This window comes from Ochotona curzoniae, unplaced genomic scaffold (genome assembly GCF_017591425.1).
Source record: "Ochotona curzoniae isolate NIBS_2020 unplaced genomic scaffold, NIBS_Ocur_1.0 scaffold_3890, whole genome shotgun sequence".
Lineage (NCBI taxonomy): Eukaryota > Metazoa > Chordata > Mammalia > Lagomorpha > Ochotonidae > Ochotona > Ochotona curzoniae.
This window is the reverse complement of record NW_024467115.1, coordinates 5,434,394-5,449,690: the sequence shown is the minus strand read 5'-3', so window position 1 is coordinate 5,449,690 and position 15,297 is coordinate 5,434,394. Positions and strand designations below refer to the sequence as shown.

At 35.9% G+C, this 15,297-nt stretch overlaps 1 protein-coding gene across 1 annotated transcript in view; it reads left to right on the top strand.

The window, feature by feature from the left end:
- Nucleotides 1–15,297, top strand: part of TRDN (triadin) — a 208,693-nt gene that overhangs the window by 174,478 nt on the left and 18,918 nt on the right. The window contains exons 13-14 of the mRNA XM_040965455.1: nucleotides 7,494–7,547; nucleotides 12,845–12,874. Coding sequence (XP_040821389.1) covers nucleotides 7,494–7,547; nucleotides 12,845–12,874 — 84 coding nt within the window. The remainder of the gene's footprint in view (nucleotides 1–7,493; nucleotides 7,548–12,844; nucleotides 12,875–15,297) is intronic.

Sequence of the window (15,297 nt, the reverse complement as noted above, 5' to 3'; positions counted from 1 at the left end):
GTTGGGCTGCTTAGAAGTTACTGCGCTGTGAGAGTAGATTTCAGATGAGTCGCTTGTTTGAAAACTAATACTTTTACCACAGCAAATAGGAAATTGTTTTTACATCCTTAGAGTCAGCCACTTGCTTTCAACTGTTTCTGTGCTCTTTGCTCCAGTAAATGAATATTAACTGCCCAACTTGGCTGGCTAAGTATACACTCTGAATATTCAAAGCTAGAGGTGAGCTGTTAATCCACTGTGTTTCAATGTATAGACCTCAAGAAGAAGTGGCATTAATGCTGTAAAATGTGAACCTGTAAACTCCGGAAGCAATGCCAATGCTGTATGATCTTAACATGTCACTTTAATATTAACAGAATGCTAGGCTACCAGTTTAACATCATTTTTATTTTTAATCTTCATGCCTGACCTTGGAGACAGTAGTACCCAAGAGAAGTCCGCTGATGCACAGGAGAGAATGAAAGAGTGGAACACTCTTTCCTACGTCGAAGTGAACTCTGAGAAGTTCATTTTTTGGTAGACATTACTGTGTGAGAAGGCAGTTAAAGCATGTGAAAAACTAGCACCTAATGCAAATGTCTGCTGAAAGATAGATGAACACACTTTGTAAAAGGACCACAGTCTCTCAAACTGGAAATAAGCATGGATGGTTTTTGAATCACTGTCATTTGGTGGCATTTTACTTTAGGCACCAGTATATTTTTTTTTCCCACAATTATACACAAGAACATAAAACCAGATAGAGGGACATGCTTTCTCTGCAGATACATTTACTCATGCCCTGTCCTATTCTTTTCCTCTTGGTCTGGGACCTGGCCACCTCAGCTGTCTTTCCACTACGCAGACCTTTCTGTTTCTCCTTCCATTTTGGTACATTCTGCCTTCAAGCTAATTTGCATTCTTCTCTTTTCTTTTGTTAGCCTATGGCACATTTGTCAAATGAGTGACTGAATCCTACGGCTTCCTTTATCACCCTCAATGGTTGCCAGGGATCTTTCAGACACGAAAATAAATTTTATTCCATTTTGATCTTGAAATTTATGGTTTGATTTTTAAAATTACTCTTCCCAAGTCTTATTGAAAATCAGCATTTTGGCCTTTTTTTTTTTTTTAAGATTTATGTACTTTTATTGGAAAAGCAGATATACAAAAAGGAGGAGAGACAGAAATGAAGATCTTCCATCTGTTGATTCACTCCCCAATTGGCTGCAATGGCCAGAGCTCTGCCAATTCTAAGCCAAGAGTTCAGAGCATCTTCCGGGTCTCCCAAGCCAGAGTAGGGTCCCAAAGCTTTGGGACTTCCTCAATTGCTTTCCTAGGCCACAAGCAGAGAACTGAATGGGAACTGGGATCTCCAGGACACGAGCTAGCACCCATATGGGATCCCAGAGGATGCAAGTTGAGGACGACCCAAAGACTTGGGATGTTTCACCCATATGGGAGACTTGGAAGAGGTGCCTGGCTTCGGGTCAGCTCATTCTGGCAGTGACCACTTAAGGGGTGAACCAATAGATGGAAGATCTTTCTCTGTTTCTCTCCTACTCTCTGTATACCCAACTTATTAAATATATATATATATATGATTTAATGTTTTTAAGGATTCCTTCTCTCATAAAATCTTTCCTTTTATCAGTATAGTCAGTATGTATTTTATACACTTTCAAATATTTATTAAAATGTGAATTTTAAAAATATTTCATTTATTTTTATTAAAAAAATTGGAATTAAAGAGGGAAGGAGGGACAGAGTGAGGTCTTCCCTCCATGGCTCACAACCCAAATGGCTACAACTGCAGAGACTTGGCAGATCCAACCCAATGTGTTCTGGTTCTCCTATGTGTGTGCAGTGACCCAAGGACTTAAGTCATTTTCCACAATCCTAGGCTATAAACAGGAAGCTGAATTGAAGGTGGATCCAACAGGCATGAACTGGAACCCATATAAGTCACTGGCTCCTCAGGCAGAAGGGTTAGTCCACTACACTATTATGCTAGCACACAAATGTAGGTGTTTATTTATTTAAACACCTGGCTGTAATATCTTCAGATTTTGACATCTATGAGCTATAGGAAAAAAAAAAGACTTGGGAAGTCCAAGTGATTTTCTAAGGATAATTGCTGCTCATATGGCATAAATTTCATGTATATGACTAATTTATTAAACACCTTGTCTACTAATGATTATTCACTTATTCATATGAGAACATTTCTGGATGGCTGCTCCATGCCAAAAGGTGTGTTAAATATTGAGAATGGAAGCTAAGATTTACCAGGCTACAAGAATTATTTAAGAGATATTCATCAGCTTTTTTTTTTTTTCTGAATTAAACCATTGTATTTAGCTAGTAGATTAAAAATACTTAGATCTTAAAACAAAAAAACAGTTTGATGTAGTGAGGATTTTCTGGCAAAAAAGAAAAAGAGCTAAGCAAAATTATGCTGCCTATTGTAAATAATGCTGCTAGCTTAAGTAGCTTTTTAAAAACCTCTAGCAATAACAGATTATTTTGATAAATTATTCATATTTCTGCATTGTGCACATTTTTCAATTTGCATTTCTGACAGCAAATAGGTGCTTCTTTCAGGTTTCAGTCCCCATGGTCAGACAGGATGGCCAGAGGCTGGCTCCTGATTAATTTTGTCTCAATGGGGTAATTATCATACTGACGTGAGGTAATGCACCTGAAACATGCTTTCCAGGAGCAAAAATGACCAGCGGCTAAGCCCAAGAGCTTTTAAGGAGTATGGCAACTTTTAAATATTAACTTTCCCCTATGTTGAGAGTGTATAAATTTAAAACTAATAATGAGATTTATATGAATAGGAAACAATAACTTAAAGTCTGGCTTATCAGCTCATGGGAGTGCAGAACAATTTGGCATTATTTCCTACTACCTTATTTGTAAAAATATGTATGTTTTGCTTCACCCATTTAAGTTTTTCATCCAATGGCATTCTAAATATCTGGAAATATGATATTATTAGCAAGAGACTACTATAAATGTTTCAATTTATTTTTTTGAAAAATTAATGCAATGACATTAGATTTGTAATTTGAGTCCCAAATAAATGTTTAATTCATGGCTCATTGTTAAACAAAATATGTGTATTTCCTGATCAACACAACTAAACTGAAAATTTATTTGAAACAGAAATTTGAAAAAATTTCCAAATTCAGTGAATGGCCTAGAATGTTTTATTGAAAAAGAGGTCCAAAAATTTAAAACAAACAAAAAAATTCTTTATGCCATATATGTCTTCCTTTTTTAAAAGTTTTCTTCATTTTTATTGGAAAGACCGGTTTACAGAGAGGAGAGACAGGATTTTCCATCCATTATTTTACTGCTCTAGTGGCCGCAATGCCCAGAGCTGATTCAAAGCCAGGAGCCAGGCCCAGGAGCTGATTCCAGGGCTCCAGGCAGGCAGAGACCAGAGTCTTTGGGCTATCTTCTACTGCCATAACAGCGAGCTGGATGGGAAGTGGAGCAGCCAGAACAGAAACTGGGACCCATATAGGATCCCGGTCTGTGACAAACAAGGATTTAGCCACTGAGCCACTGCAATGGGTCCGGCTTGATGTCTGCTTAACAAGGATAATGATTTTCAAGTTTGGTGTCTCATATCCAATTATTCATCTGTATTCTTTTTAGGTTGTTAAGTTAATATTTAAGCTTCTCTGAAAAAAAATGTGTCTTTAATAAAACACTTGTAAATTCATAATACTTTTTTCAGTTTTGTAAAATAAAACTTTTTCATGCCTCTTTAATCAGAAGAGATTAAGATATTTGGCTAATCTTCTTCTTAACAACTTGCATAAGTAAAGGCAGCATGTTTCAAGACTCTCTAGTAATGTCCAGCCAATACAAGCCCAAGTGAATTATGCCAACTTTTTGTTTACCCTTTGCAGACCAAAAGACTGTTTTTCAGTTTTAGAATTAGTATTACCTTTGGTTGAAGACACCGATGCTCATGTGTTTTATTTAAATAATGTGCTTATTTAAAACACAGTTGTAAATTGTTTCAAGTAAAACGCAGTATAGCATAACCATTTTTATTTTTATGCCTAGGGCGTATCATCATAGCACAGAGGATGTAGACCAGACATAACTCGTTAATTGTTGAGTGTGTGTTGGGAGCATAGAACTCATTCTTTCATCTATTTTGTTCTTGCTGTGTGGATATCATCAGATGTTTTCCTAGTATGTTAGTTCTCTTGGTGTCAGCAGAAATTAAAAAGAGGCAAAGTAAATTGGGCAATTTTTTTTTCTCGCTGGATTTAATGAGGTTTTACTTAGACAATTTTGAGTGTGGCCTTAATAAGTTGAACATTTATGATATGAAGGTTAAATCCTAAGACACACAATTTTTTTTTAAGATTTATTTATTTTCATTATAAAGTCAGATATACACAGAGGAGGAGAGATAGAGAGGAAGATTTTCCGTCCAATGATTCATTCCCCAAGTGATCACAATGGCCGGTGCTCCGCCAATCCAAAGCCAGGAGCCAGGAACTTCTTTCTGGGTCTCCCACACAAGTGCAGGGTCCCAAAGCTTTGGGCCGTCTTCCACTGCTTTCCCAGGCCACAAGCAGGGATTTGGATGGGAAGTGGAGCTGTGGGGATTAGAACCGGCGCCCATATGGGATCCAGGCACATTCAAGATGAAGACTTTAGCCACTAGGCCACTGCTCTGGGCCTGTCACACAGTTTTAAAAACATAAATGCTGTGTAAAAGCCGACTCCAAAACTAATCATCTCCTCATGTGTTTGATCTCTTTGACTCTGTTTAGTGGATGTAAGTTTGCAGAGCTCTTGAAAAGACATTTGCTTCTAAATCACCTTTAATTCTACTGAGATAAACTTCCTGTACTGTTTGATAAACAAATGTAAATTAAGTTGGAAGCACAGAATCCAGGCAGCACCACGGCATAGTGATGGAAACCATTGTCTAAGACACTGGAACCCCTATGCGTATCTGCCTCAGTACAGGTTGCTGTGCTTCCAATCTAGCTCCCTGTTCATGGCCTGTGAAAGCAGGGGCAAGTGACCCAAGTCCGGGTAGACCCAGAAGAAACTCCTGGCTCCTGTCTTTGGACCAGAACAGCCCTGGTGATTGTGGGCATCTGGGAAATGAACCAGCAGTTGGAAGATACTCTTTCTCTTCCCCTGTCTTTCTGTAACTACCTTTCTGAGAAATTATTTATCTTGAAAAAACATAACAAGCAAACAAAACATCATGGAATCAGAGAAGGAAGAGATTAGATTATGAATGCCAGCCAGGTTACTACTTTTAATCCTGCGTTTATCCTCCACTGAAAGTCATTCATTTGGCTAGGAGCTATAGAAGCACCTTTATACCTTTTATTTGGGAACACTCATTACAGAAAAAGGAATCCAGAGAAAATAGGCATAAAACATGCCCATCCAGTGTTCATACAACCAGCAGAGGATGGGTTAAAATCACACTGTGACCCTGTTGAGAAACCATCAGTGTGTAGGGACACTACACTGGGGAAACGTGGACAACCGGGGACACGTTTCTGAAATTAACCACCAAGGAAAGTGACTGTCAGTGAGACTGAATTGCCACTGAGAGAAATAATATAATTCCAAGAAAAGAGACTCAATAATTCACAAATATACCAAATGGTGCAGTAGAATTTTATGTGTTACATAATTGTGTAGGATCATTGACGTAAGAGGAAAGAAAACAAAAGGAGAAAATAAAACCTATAAAATTTCTAAGGTGACTTATCAAGTGATATTCTAAAATATTTTTAACACGTAGCCACAGTCCACAATTCTGTAACACGACGAGATCATCAGAGAAGATGTTAATTGAAAAAAGTTAAAATTAATTATAAAAAGATCACAGGCATAATTTAGTTCTGGCTAAAGCTTTATTTGAAGGAAAAGCTATGATAATAATCAATATTTAAACCCAACAGTGTAGTTTTATAGAACATAAATGAAAGATTAACAATTTCATAATTATCATTACATTTTAAATGAACAATTACCTCAAAAAAACAATGTAAAGAAACAAGTAGAAATTGAGTATCTTTTGTGTAACCAAAAAAATATGAAATCGTTGTAATGATTGTTTTCTAAGTCATTCTGATGTAATGTTGGTATTTCATAACTAACAAATATCACAATATTAAATCAGCTAAGTTTAATCAATATTGGAAAACAATTAAATGGAAATTTAATGTTTTTCTATATCAACTACTACATTTACACATAGCTTCTGAAATCTCCCAAATAATTATAGTAAAAATAAATTAATAAAAGTAAACATCTGAAATTAATGACCAAATCTTGCTTTTATTGTCACTGTGATAATTTAATTTTGAAAACAGTAGTGATTACCTTAAAATATTCTAAGTGAAATGCAAAATGAGTCATTCTACCCACTTTATTTTTTATTTTAATTAATTAAAGATTGCTAAATAGTTTACTATGCAATTTTATGTGCTTTATTTTTTAAGTAAAAATTCAGTATAAAGGGGAAAGATAGGCAAAAGCCTGACAAGGAAAACAAAGATTACAAATGAAACTTGCTCATGCTGTCACCGTGGATATTGTAGCCCAGGGCCACAGGGATAGCGACGTGTAAGAAACGGCATCTGAGAGTTCAAGTTTCTAGCTTGAAATGGGTTGTTCTGAGCTTTACTCACTTCCTAACCAGCGACCTTCAATAAACCATTTTAGTCACATGTAAATACCCTCCGATTTCCAGTAACTGAGAAATCAAAAAAGATTTACAAATAATTCTGATACACTGAGTGATATTTCATGTGCAAAATGAGGAAGAATGAACTTTGAAATGATTGTACTTTGACTTGGTTCAGCTTTTTTTTCATTTTTTTCTTTCTTGCTCTTGGTAAACCTTATTTTCAGTCTTGTCTTAATGACTGCGTTCATTTTTCTAAAATTCAGAGTCCCAAGACAATACTATTTGATAATGTGGCAGAGCAGCACTCACTGTGGATCTTAAAAGAAGTTGAAGCAGGAATTTTGGAAAAGACACACACACACACACACACACACACACACACACACTCTACTTAATGTACTGAGTAGTGAATTTTATTTTTATTATTTATATGTTTTAAGTTATTTATATAAAGTAGATACATCTTACATATGCCATGATGTACATTTAGGAGAACGGGGCCACTTCCTACCCTATCCTCTCTCTGGTACGCATTCTCCACCTACCTTCCTCCTTTCTTTACTTCTTTTTTTCTTTTTTACTTCAAATTTTCAGTTTCATTGCACTTCATGCTCACAGGCTTAGCACTTCAATAAGTAAAGACATCACCACAGCAAGAAGGAAAAATAACTCTAATATTCCTGAGGAACACAAACTGTAACTAATCATAAAATCCCAGGGTTTGGGTTTTGGTTTTGTTGTTGTTGCTGCTGCTGTGATTAATATATTTTTCTGACATAGTACTTCCCAGTAACTTATGTATCTTTTTCTGTATCAGAACCAGGGAAAACTCCTGAAACTAAAGCCGGGACTGTAAAAGTTGTAGCACAAGGTAAGAAATAAAACTTTTAGAAGCATACTTTTACATTTTTTTTTTCCAAGTTCATAGCATTTGCTGACAAAGCACCAGCTGTTTTTTTTGCAGAATAGCACCACCTGCTGGATTTTTACAGGAAACATTAGTGAAGAGGCGAAGTACTTATAGTGGGAGCAAATATGATTTAGTAGTGATAAATTTGCAGAATTGCTAAAGAACTCAATAATTGTATGTATCTATAAGTTAACATTACTAATATTATTACTAGTATTATTCAATAAATATTGAATCTGCAAAAGTTGTGGTCTAGATATGGTTTTAAAAGAATTATATCCCCTCTCCCCCCCCCCCCCCCCCGCCCACACACACACAGAGACTGTTTACTGGAGGTAGAGGAAAGATAAAGGGAGAAACAACTAGAGAGAAAGAGATCCTTGCCTGGTTAACTCTCCAAATGTCAGCAAGGCAGGAATACAATGTTCAAACCAGGGATGAGTTTTAAGGACATAACTGCTTGGTTTACCACCTGCTGTCTCCTATTGCTTATGTTAGCAAGAAGTTTGGGGTACAGCTGGCAGTGGAATCCAGACACTCTGATGTGAAATAGGTACATCCTAGAGTCTTAATTGCTCTAGGCCAGATGCCCACCTTTAATCTTAGTTTTTAAAAGCCACCTAAGAATGTCAGATTCACAATTACTAGTATCTGTATGTTGTGTTCTACAATGAGTAGTGTTTGAGAAAGAAGTAAGTGGAAGGTCCGACTACTTGTGTTGCATATGAAATCTTCACCTAACACAGTTTGAAAATAAAACATACATATGTTTACTGCACATCCTTATCTCGCCTTCTGTTCTTGTGCATGCAATTATCAAGCAGTTGACACATTTAGACTGAATTGTCAAAGTTTCTGGAAAGAAGGCCCATGTAGCAGGTCCATTAGGACATCGCATAATATGGGAGTGAATGAATTGCATCTGTTTTCTGTCCAGCCTCATTTTAGAAATGGAAATTTAAGGGAAGGAAAATTAAAGTAAGAGAACTTAAGAGATATAAGGAAGATGTCTTCAAACTTCAGTTGGATATAATTATTTTCTTAGAACTGCACCTTATAATTACTTTAAATATGTTAAAGGCAAATTAAAATGAAATACACACACAAAATCAGTTGATGCTATGGACTTTTGATTTTAATCTTTAAACTGCATGAGATGAGGTAGCCTCCTGTTGAGTGAATACTAACCTAGTGACCTAGCATTTCAAAGTCTTGTTAGAACCAGTCTTGCAAGAGAGAAACAAAGAGAGAAAGAGCTTGTCAATCTGGTGCTTCACTCCCCAAATCCCAAATGATGGGTGTAGCTAGAGCTGGGTGGATCCTAAGCTGAGATGCAGCACGTTCTTGCAGATGTCCCATGTGACTGCAGGAACCCATGAGTTTAGGCCATGTTCTGCTGCCTTACAAAGGAGCTGGACTGGAAATGGAGTACCCACGACAAGAACCAGTGCTCCTACGGGATGCCAGTGCCACAGGTGAAGGATTAGCATGCTATGCCATGGCACTAGGTCTGGAAATACATTTTGCAGTTTATGCCAGGAAAGGATTTTGATGCACCAAGGAGACTGTGAAATTAATGTCTTTGTGTTGCAGTACATTGTTGCAGAGATTTATGAAATTCTAGTAATAACTTCACTAGGGTGAATCAATATTGCAGAATAAGGAGACAATTCCCACAAAGATCAGCATAAACTATATCTCATGGATTTTGATGTTTTTTAGTTTTAGTTTCATTTTTTCAAAACACTTTTTTGTAATTAAATTCTTTAAGGACTAATAGTTCATACAGTAGCATAATTTTCTTCAAGAATGTTCTTGATTTCTTTTTACATGTCTTCAGCGATGCATTAGTCATTCAGCAGCATGTTATTTAACTTCATGGCATTGTAAGTTTCTATTTTTTGTTCCTATTGTTGATTTTATTTTGTGACTTTCCAGTTAAGAGGATGCATAGTAACAGTATAGTGGAGACTATCATACCCAGTGTCATGTTGTTTAACTTCATGGCATTGCAAATTTCTGTTTTTCTTCCAGTTGTCGACTTTGTTTTGTGACTTTTCTCTTGGGGAGAATTTATAGTGACTGTTTAGTGGAGACTGACATGTCCGGATGTGAGGATATGGAGCAATGTGCATCTTTCGTGCTGGATCAAGGATGGACTCCCTGCAAAACTGGGAGTTGTGTTTTGACAATGGGATGCTGGACTCTCTGCCATTGTTCATGCCCCCAGTGATGGACATATGACTGCTTATGAGGAACTATGGTGCTGTAATAATATGGTAGAACTCAGTTCAGAGCGGATTAAGGTGGAGGATTAGGGGAAATCCTAGGGCCTATGGAACTCCACCATAAATTGATAATGATGTTAAAATTGGAAAAAATAGCTAATACTATAAATAAAGTAACTTTTCATATTGAATTATAAAGGAACCGAATGCCATGTAATTTCTGTTGACTTTCAGTACTAGTCGGGGGGTTAAGAGGTGCTCATGGAGAAAGAATAACTTTACTTGTTGTTGCATCATGACTAGGAATTGGAATAGCAGAGCAGGAAAGTATAGTAACTACAAAGAATGACCAACACGTATGGCAGATATGAGGCAACGAGATCACCAAGGGCAGTGGCAATGATACATGAGCAAAAAGCATAAATGCCATACATTTTTTTAACGATGTATTTTCAATTTTATTACAAAGTCAGATATACAGAGAGGAGGAGAGCGCAATGGCTGGTGCTGGGCCAATCCGGAGCCAGCAGCCAGGAACCTCCTCCAGGTCTCCCACATGGGTGCAGGCTGTCAAACCCCTGGGCTGTCCTCAATTGCCTTCCCAGGCCACAAGCAGGGAGCTGGATGGGAAGTGGAGCTGCTGGGATTAGAACCTGTGCCCATATGGGATCCCGGGCGCACGTTCAAGGTGAGGAGTTTAGCCACTAGGCCACGCCGCCGGGCCCAAATGCCATATGTTTTTGTAAAAGGTGAAAAATGTATACAATCTGAAGAGAAAGCAGAGTATATACATTTTTGAAGGAACAATATTTGATGGAAAAAATGGAGCAAAATAAAGAAAAGGAAAGAGAAAAATGGTAGTTTGCTTTGGGTACATGAGATTGTAGAATTATTATCACAGAATGCATGCTAGGGAAGGATCTAGCCTAAAAGAAAAATCTGCTCACTTTATGCCAGGTGAAGTTTGAGCAGCCTAATTTAGGCAGTAATTTTCTCTTTGTTGCCTTTCTTCCCCTCTGTTTTAAAAATGCACTTTTTTTTCTTGAAAATTGTGGTAAAATGCACTTAAAGTTTACCATGTGATTAATTTTAAGTATATAGTTCAATGAACCAAATGCTTTTATGATATTGTGGAACAATTACCCCCATTCATCTCTCTTTCCCTGTGATAGAACAGAAACTCTGCACCCAATACACGGCACCATTCACAACATTGCATATGTATTGTTTTTATCCCATCACAATTTATGTGAAAATCAATTTAATTCAAAGCTGGGGCAGAATAAAAAGCTGTGTTGGATAATGTAAAGGAAGGAGAACAATGAAGAATTTCACTCCCTGTTTCCTCATTGTGTAGACTCCAAGCAAAATATGAAAATTTGATGCTAAAATCAAAATGTCCACATGACAGATGAGTTAGCAGATCATGGATTTCTTCGTTTTGATGGTACTTTTTTTTTATTTTGCGAAGTAACAGATGAAATCAAAGAGTCTATTAAGTCACACTAATGCAAGTTAAATAATCACTTAAAATGTATTGCAAAGCATCTGCGTCTTAAACTAACGTTTTTTCTCTTTTCTCAATTATTTTTAATTCATAATTTTGGAGGGTATCATACTATAATTTGATACATGCATAAATTGGGTAACGTCCAGTCAGAGTAAACATATCTGTCTCAATTTACATGTACCATTTCTACGTGGCTGGGTGCCATGGCAACGATTTAAACACTCTGATTTTAGCCTTTTTTTTTTCTTTTTAGAGGGAAATACACATTACATACACATTACCTGTAGTTATCATGGTGCAGTGTCACTCCAACTTGGCCTCTCTGTCTATAATTTAATAACTGATAGTCAATCCTTTCTCATCCCTCTGTGCGTTCTTTCCTTATTAATCTTTTTGCTTTAACTATAGGAACAGATGTATTTCAACATTATAAATACAGGCCATCTGTATTTTTCAATGTTATTATAGTACATTTAAAAACAAACATATAAAATATTAATATTTTTAACTTTGCTTTTTTTTTAACCATACAAAACAAGAGAGCAAGGGAATCAACTTGTGATAAATTAAATTCTATCTTCTGTTTCTATATTTTCCCCAAGTTTTAGATCTTGTCATGCTACTAAAGCTTTGTAGGAACATGTTCAGATTATTTTAATGTCAGCTTTTGTTGGGTTCCTGGTTTTGAGGATGTTGTGAATATCAAACAAGAAAAAAGTATTTCAAGCACTTTGCAATTGTTGCACTGCAGAAATGTTTAAAATGTTCCCAGATGTTGGTGCTAACTGGTCCTTGACATTGTTTTCTGCTCAAATGGAATTAGTCTTCAGACAGTACATGATCTCTTATTCAACTAAAGTGACCTTCAACTTCTTTGAGTTCTTGAATGAACTTTACAAAGCATCAAGCGTTTTTGCGATTGGAAGAAACCCAAACCCACTGAATCTGCTTCCTATATACTTCCGGTTAATGCCCATGAGTTTCAGACTGGATCTAGATTTAGATTAAAGATTCTGTGTTAAATGAATATCAGGGCAGAGAAGTTACAATGAAAAAGTAGGCCAATGTAGGCTTCTTTGTGAAAAAGATGACACAAGTTTACTAAAGGAAGCATGACATACTCACTTCTCTTTTGGAAGTGGAACACAGCATACAAATCCTCACAAAGGCAAATGTCAACTAGTGTACGATTCCTGAGTATTGCAGATAGTAATCAGAGATTACATGTGCACTGTAGCAATTCCAAACCTAACATAGGTTTATACTACGCACATAATAAATTTAATTTTTTGTCTTAGTAACCCAGCATACTTTTCTTTTTTTTTTGGCTATATTCTTATTTTGGGATTTAAAATATCTTGTGTAAAATGATGTTTTCATGTTCTACATATATCCCAGGTTTGTATAGATTTATGAGGTGTAAGAGATTTCCAAATTTCTGAATATATTGAATGCATTTTGATATCCTGAGGAAAGGATATTTAATCTGTTTTAACACTATTTTCCTTTGCTTGTTTCAGCTGCCACTAAGAAGGATGAAAAGAAAGAAGGTAGGTTCTTTATACAATCTCAGTGTGTCTGCTGTACCAACTGTTTACCAGTATTCGGACTTTAGTATTGACTGGTTCCTTCCCTTTTGCCTTTGAAAAACTGGATCTATTACATACACGTGAACGTGATTTTTCTGTATAAGTTCATGAACTTTTTGAAGTACCTTCATACAAAGAAAAGAGAATATTTTAGTTAGCTCCAGTTTATAGAGAGTGGTCAAAATCATATAATAAAGACGACAGATTTGTTTCTTATGAAGTGACTTTAGGCAATATTCATTCCTCATGTTCACAGACAACCTTGTATAAGTAAGGCTTGGAAATCATTTCATTTACCAATAATTTGCTGAGCACAGACTTTTTTTTTTCCTTTGCCCTGATATTTACATTGCTAAAATTTCCGGTTTAGTTAAACTCTCCTGTCTTAATCATTCCTGAAACACCTAGAAAAACAAGTAATCAGTCATGGCCTCCTCCAGTACTCTACTGTGTATCTCCCATTGCCTTTCAGGATCTCACCCATTCCAGCACTGCAATGGGTGCCCAGGACGTGTTCAGTGGCTTGGTGAGGTTAAAACTATTATAAAAATTACAAAGCCACTACTTGCCTGCTTTATTCTCATGTAACACTCATCGGAGACTTTCAGACTAAATGATGCATAATATTGCAACAAGGTGAAAACTGATGTAGAGATAGAAATCCAGCTATCTTATAATTAAACCAGACAATGATGAGATTCATGGAAATGTAAAAAGTCACTCATTTCACCAGCTTTTCATGCTGGGAACTATATCTGTCATAAACTATGCATGCCAGCATGTAATAACTTTATTATTCTGAATAAATTATACACAGTTACAATTTCCTGAGCCTTAATTTTCAAATTATAAAAAAATAAATAAAGGCTGTTTGGTGTCCTTAATTATAGGTAAGATTTGAAGGAAGTCCTGAGATGAAAATAACAGGAATCTTTGACAGTAAAATTATAGTTCTGATAATACTATTATTCCTTGAGAACATTCAAGTGCCTTCATTAAATTTTTCATGTTAACTAGCTAAAATACAAAGTGGCTACACACTGACCACATAGTTATTCTTCAGGGTTGTGCTGCAATTAAATTTCACATACTGTTTCTGACTCACCTCTTTGAACATCCTGTCAAACACAATCAGACAAGGATAGGATCAACACTTATGTATAGTAATTGTGCAATGGAGAGTAACACATCCAGAAGCATCTTATTTAACTGCATGGCCTTGTAAACTTCTATTTTTTTTTTCTGATTGTTGTTTTTGTATAGTGGCTTTTCATTTAAGGGGAGGTATAGTGACCATGTGATGAAAAAATATCATATCCAGATATGAGGATACAATTCAGTATCCATCTCTTCCTCCACATCAAAGATGGACTCCCAATGAAACTGATAATTCTGTCTTGACAGTAGGATGCTGGACTCTGCCATTGTCCATGCCTGCAATGATGAATCTATGACTGTTTATGAAGAACTATACCATAGTAATAATACAGGGGAACTCAGTCGGGGGGAGAAGGGGATTTGGAGTGGTGGCAAGGGAAATCCCAAGGCCTATTGAACAGTATTATAAAATGATAATAATGATAAAAAGAAGTAAAAAATAAATTATATATACATATACATGTATGTGTATATGTACTGAAGCATAAGTAGCAAAGCCTGCAGCCTTTAAAGAAGCTCTTAAAGCATATCAGAGGGAGGCGATGGAGGAGAGCAAACCCCTGGACCATTCTTAGGAAAGTGTGAAGGGCTTCATTTTATTTACCATTTCCAATCACAAGTGCCTGTTATATGTGTAAATAAGGTTTTAGTGCCCTTGGAAACAGAATCAAAAATGTGTTACATTTATGAGAAGAAAATTCAGGTTCAATACAAGTTGAAGTTTTAACAGGAATATTATCTCTTATACTTTTTACACAAAAAGATCACATTAAAAATAAATTCTGCTTGAATACAATTGAACAATATGCAGAGATAAATTCAGCATTAGATTTTAATAATAATAATGATAATAATAATAAATCTTAATAACAAAAATTATCTACATGTCACACCACCTGTCTTCTACATTTATCTTTAGATAAGTGGAGAACAGTGTTCATTACCAGTTAAAACAGTTAAGAAAATGTTGAGATTATGCAAATTATTAAGATAATAGTAATAATGATATAAAATTAGAAGCTAAGTCATATGACAGATCATTTCAGCAGGTGATAAAAGAGGAAATCTAAAAAATGAATTTATTCAAATATTTTTGAAGCTGTAATATGCAAACAGAACTTTACCCGTGTTCTAAAAGCTATTGCTAATCTCTGTCTATGAAGAGAATATCAAACAGTGGTTGCCTAATAAATGGAACTGTGCACAATGTAAACAAGAAGAAACCT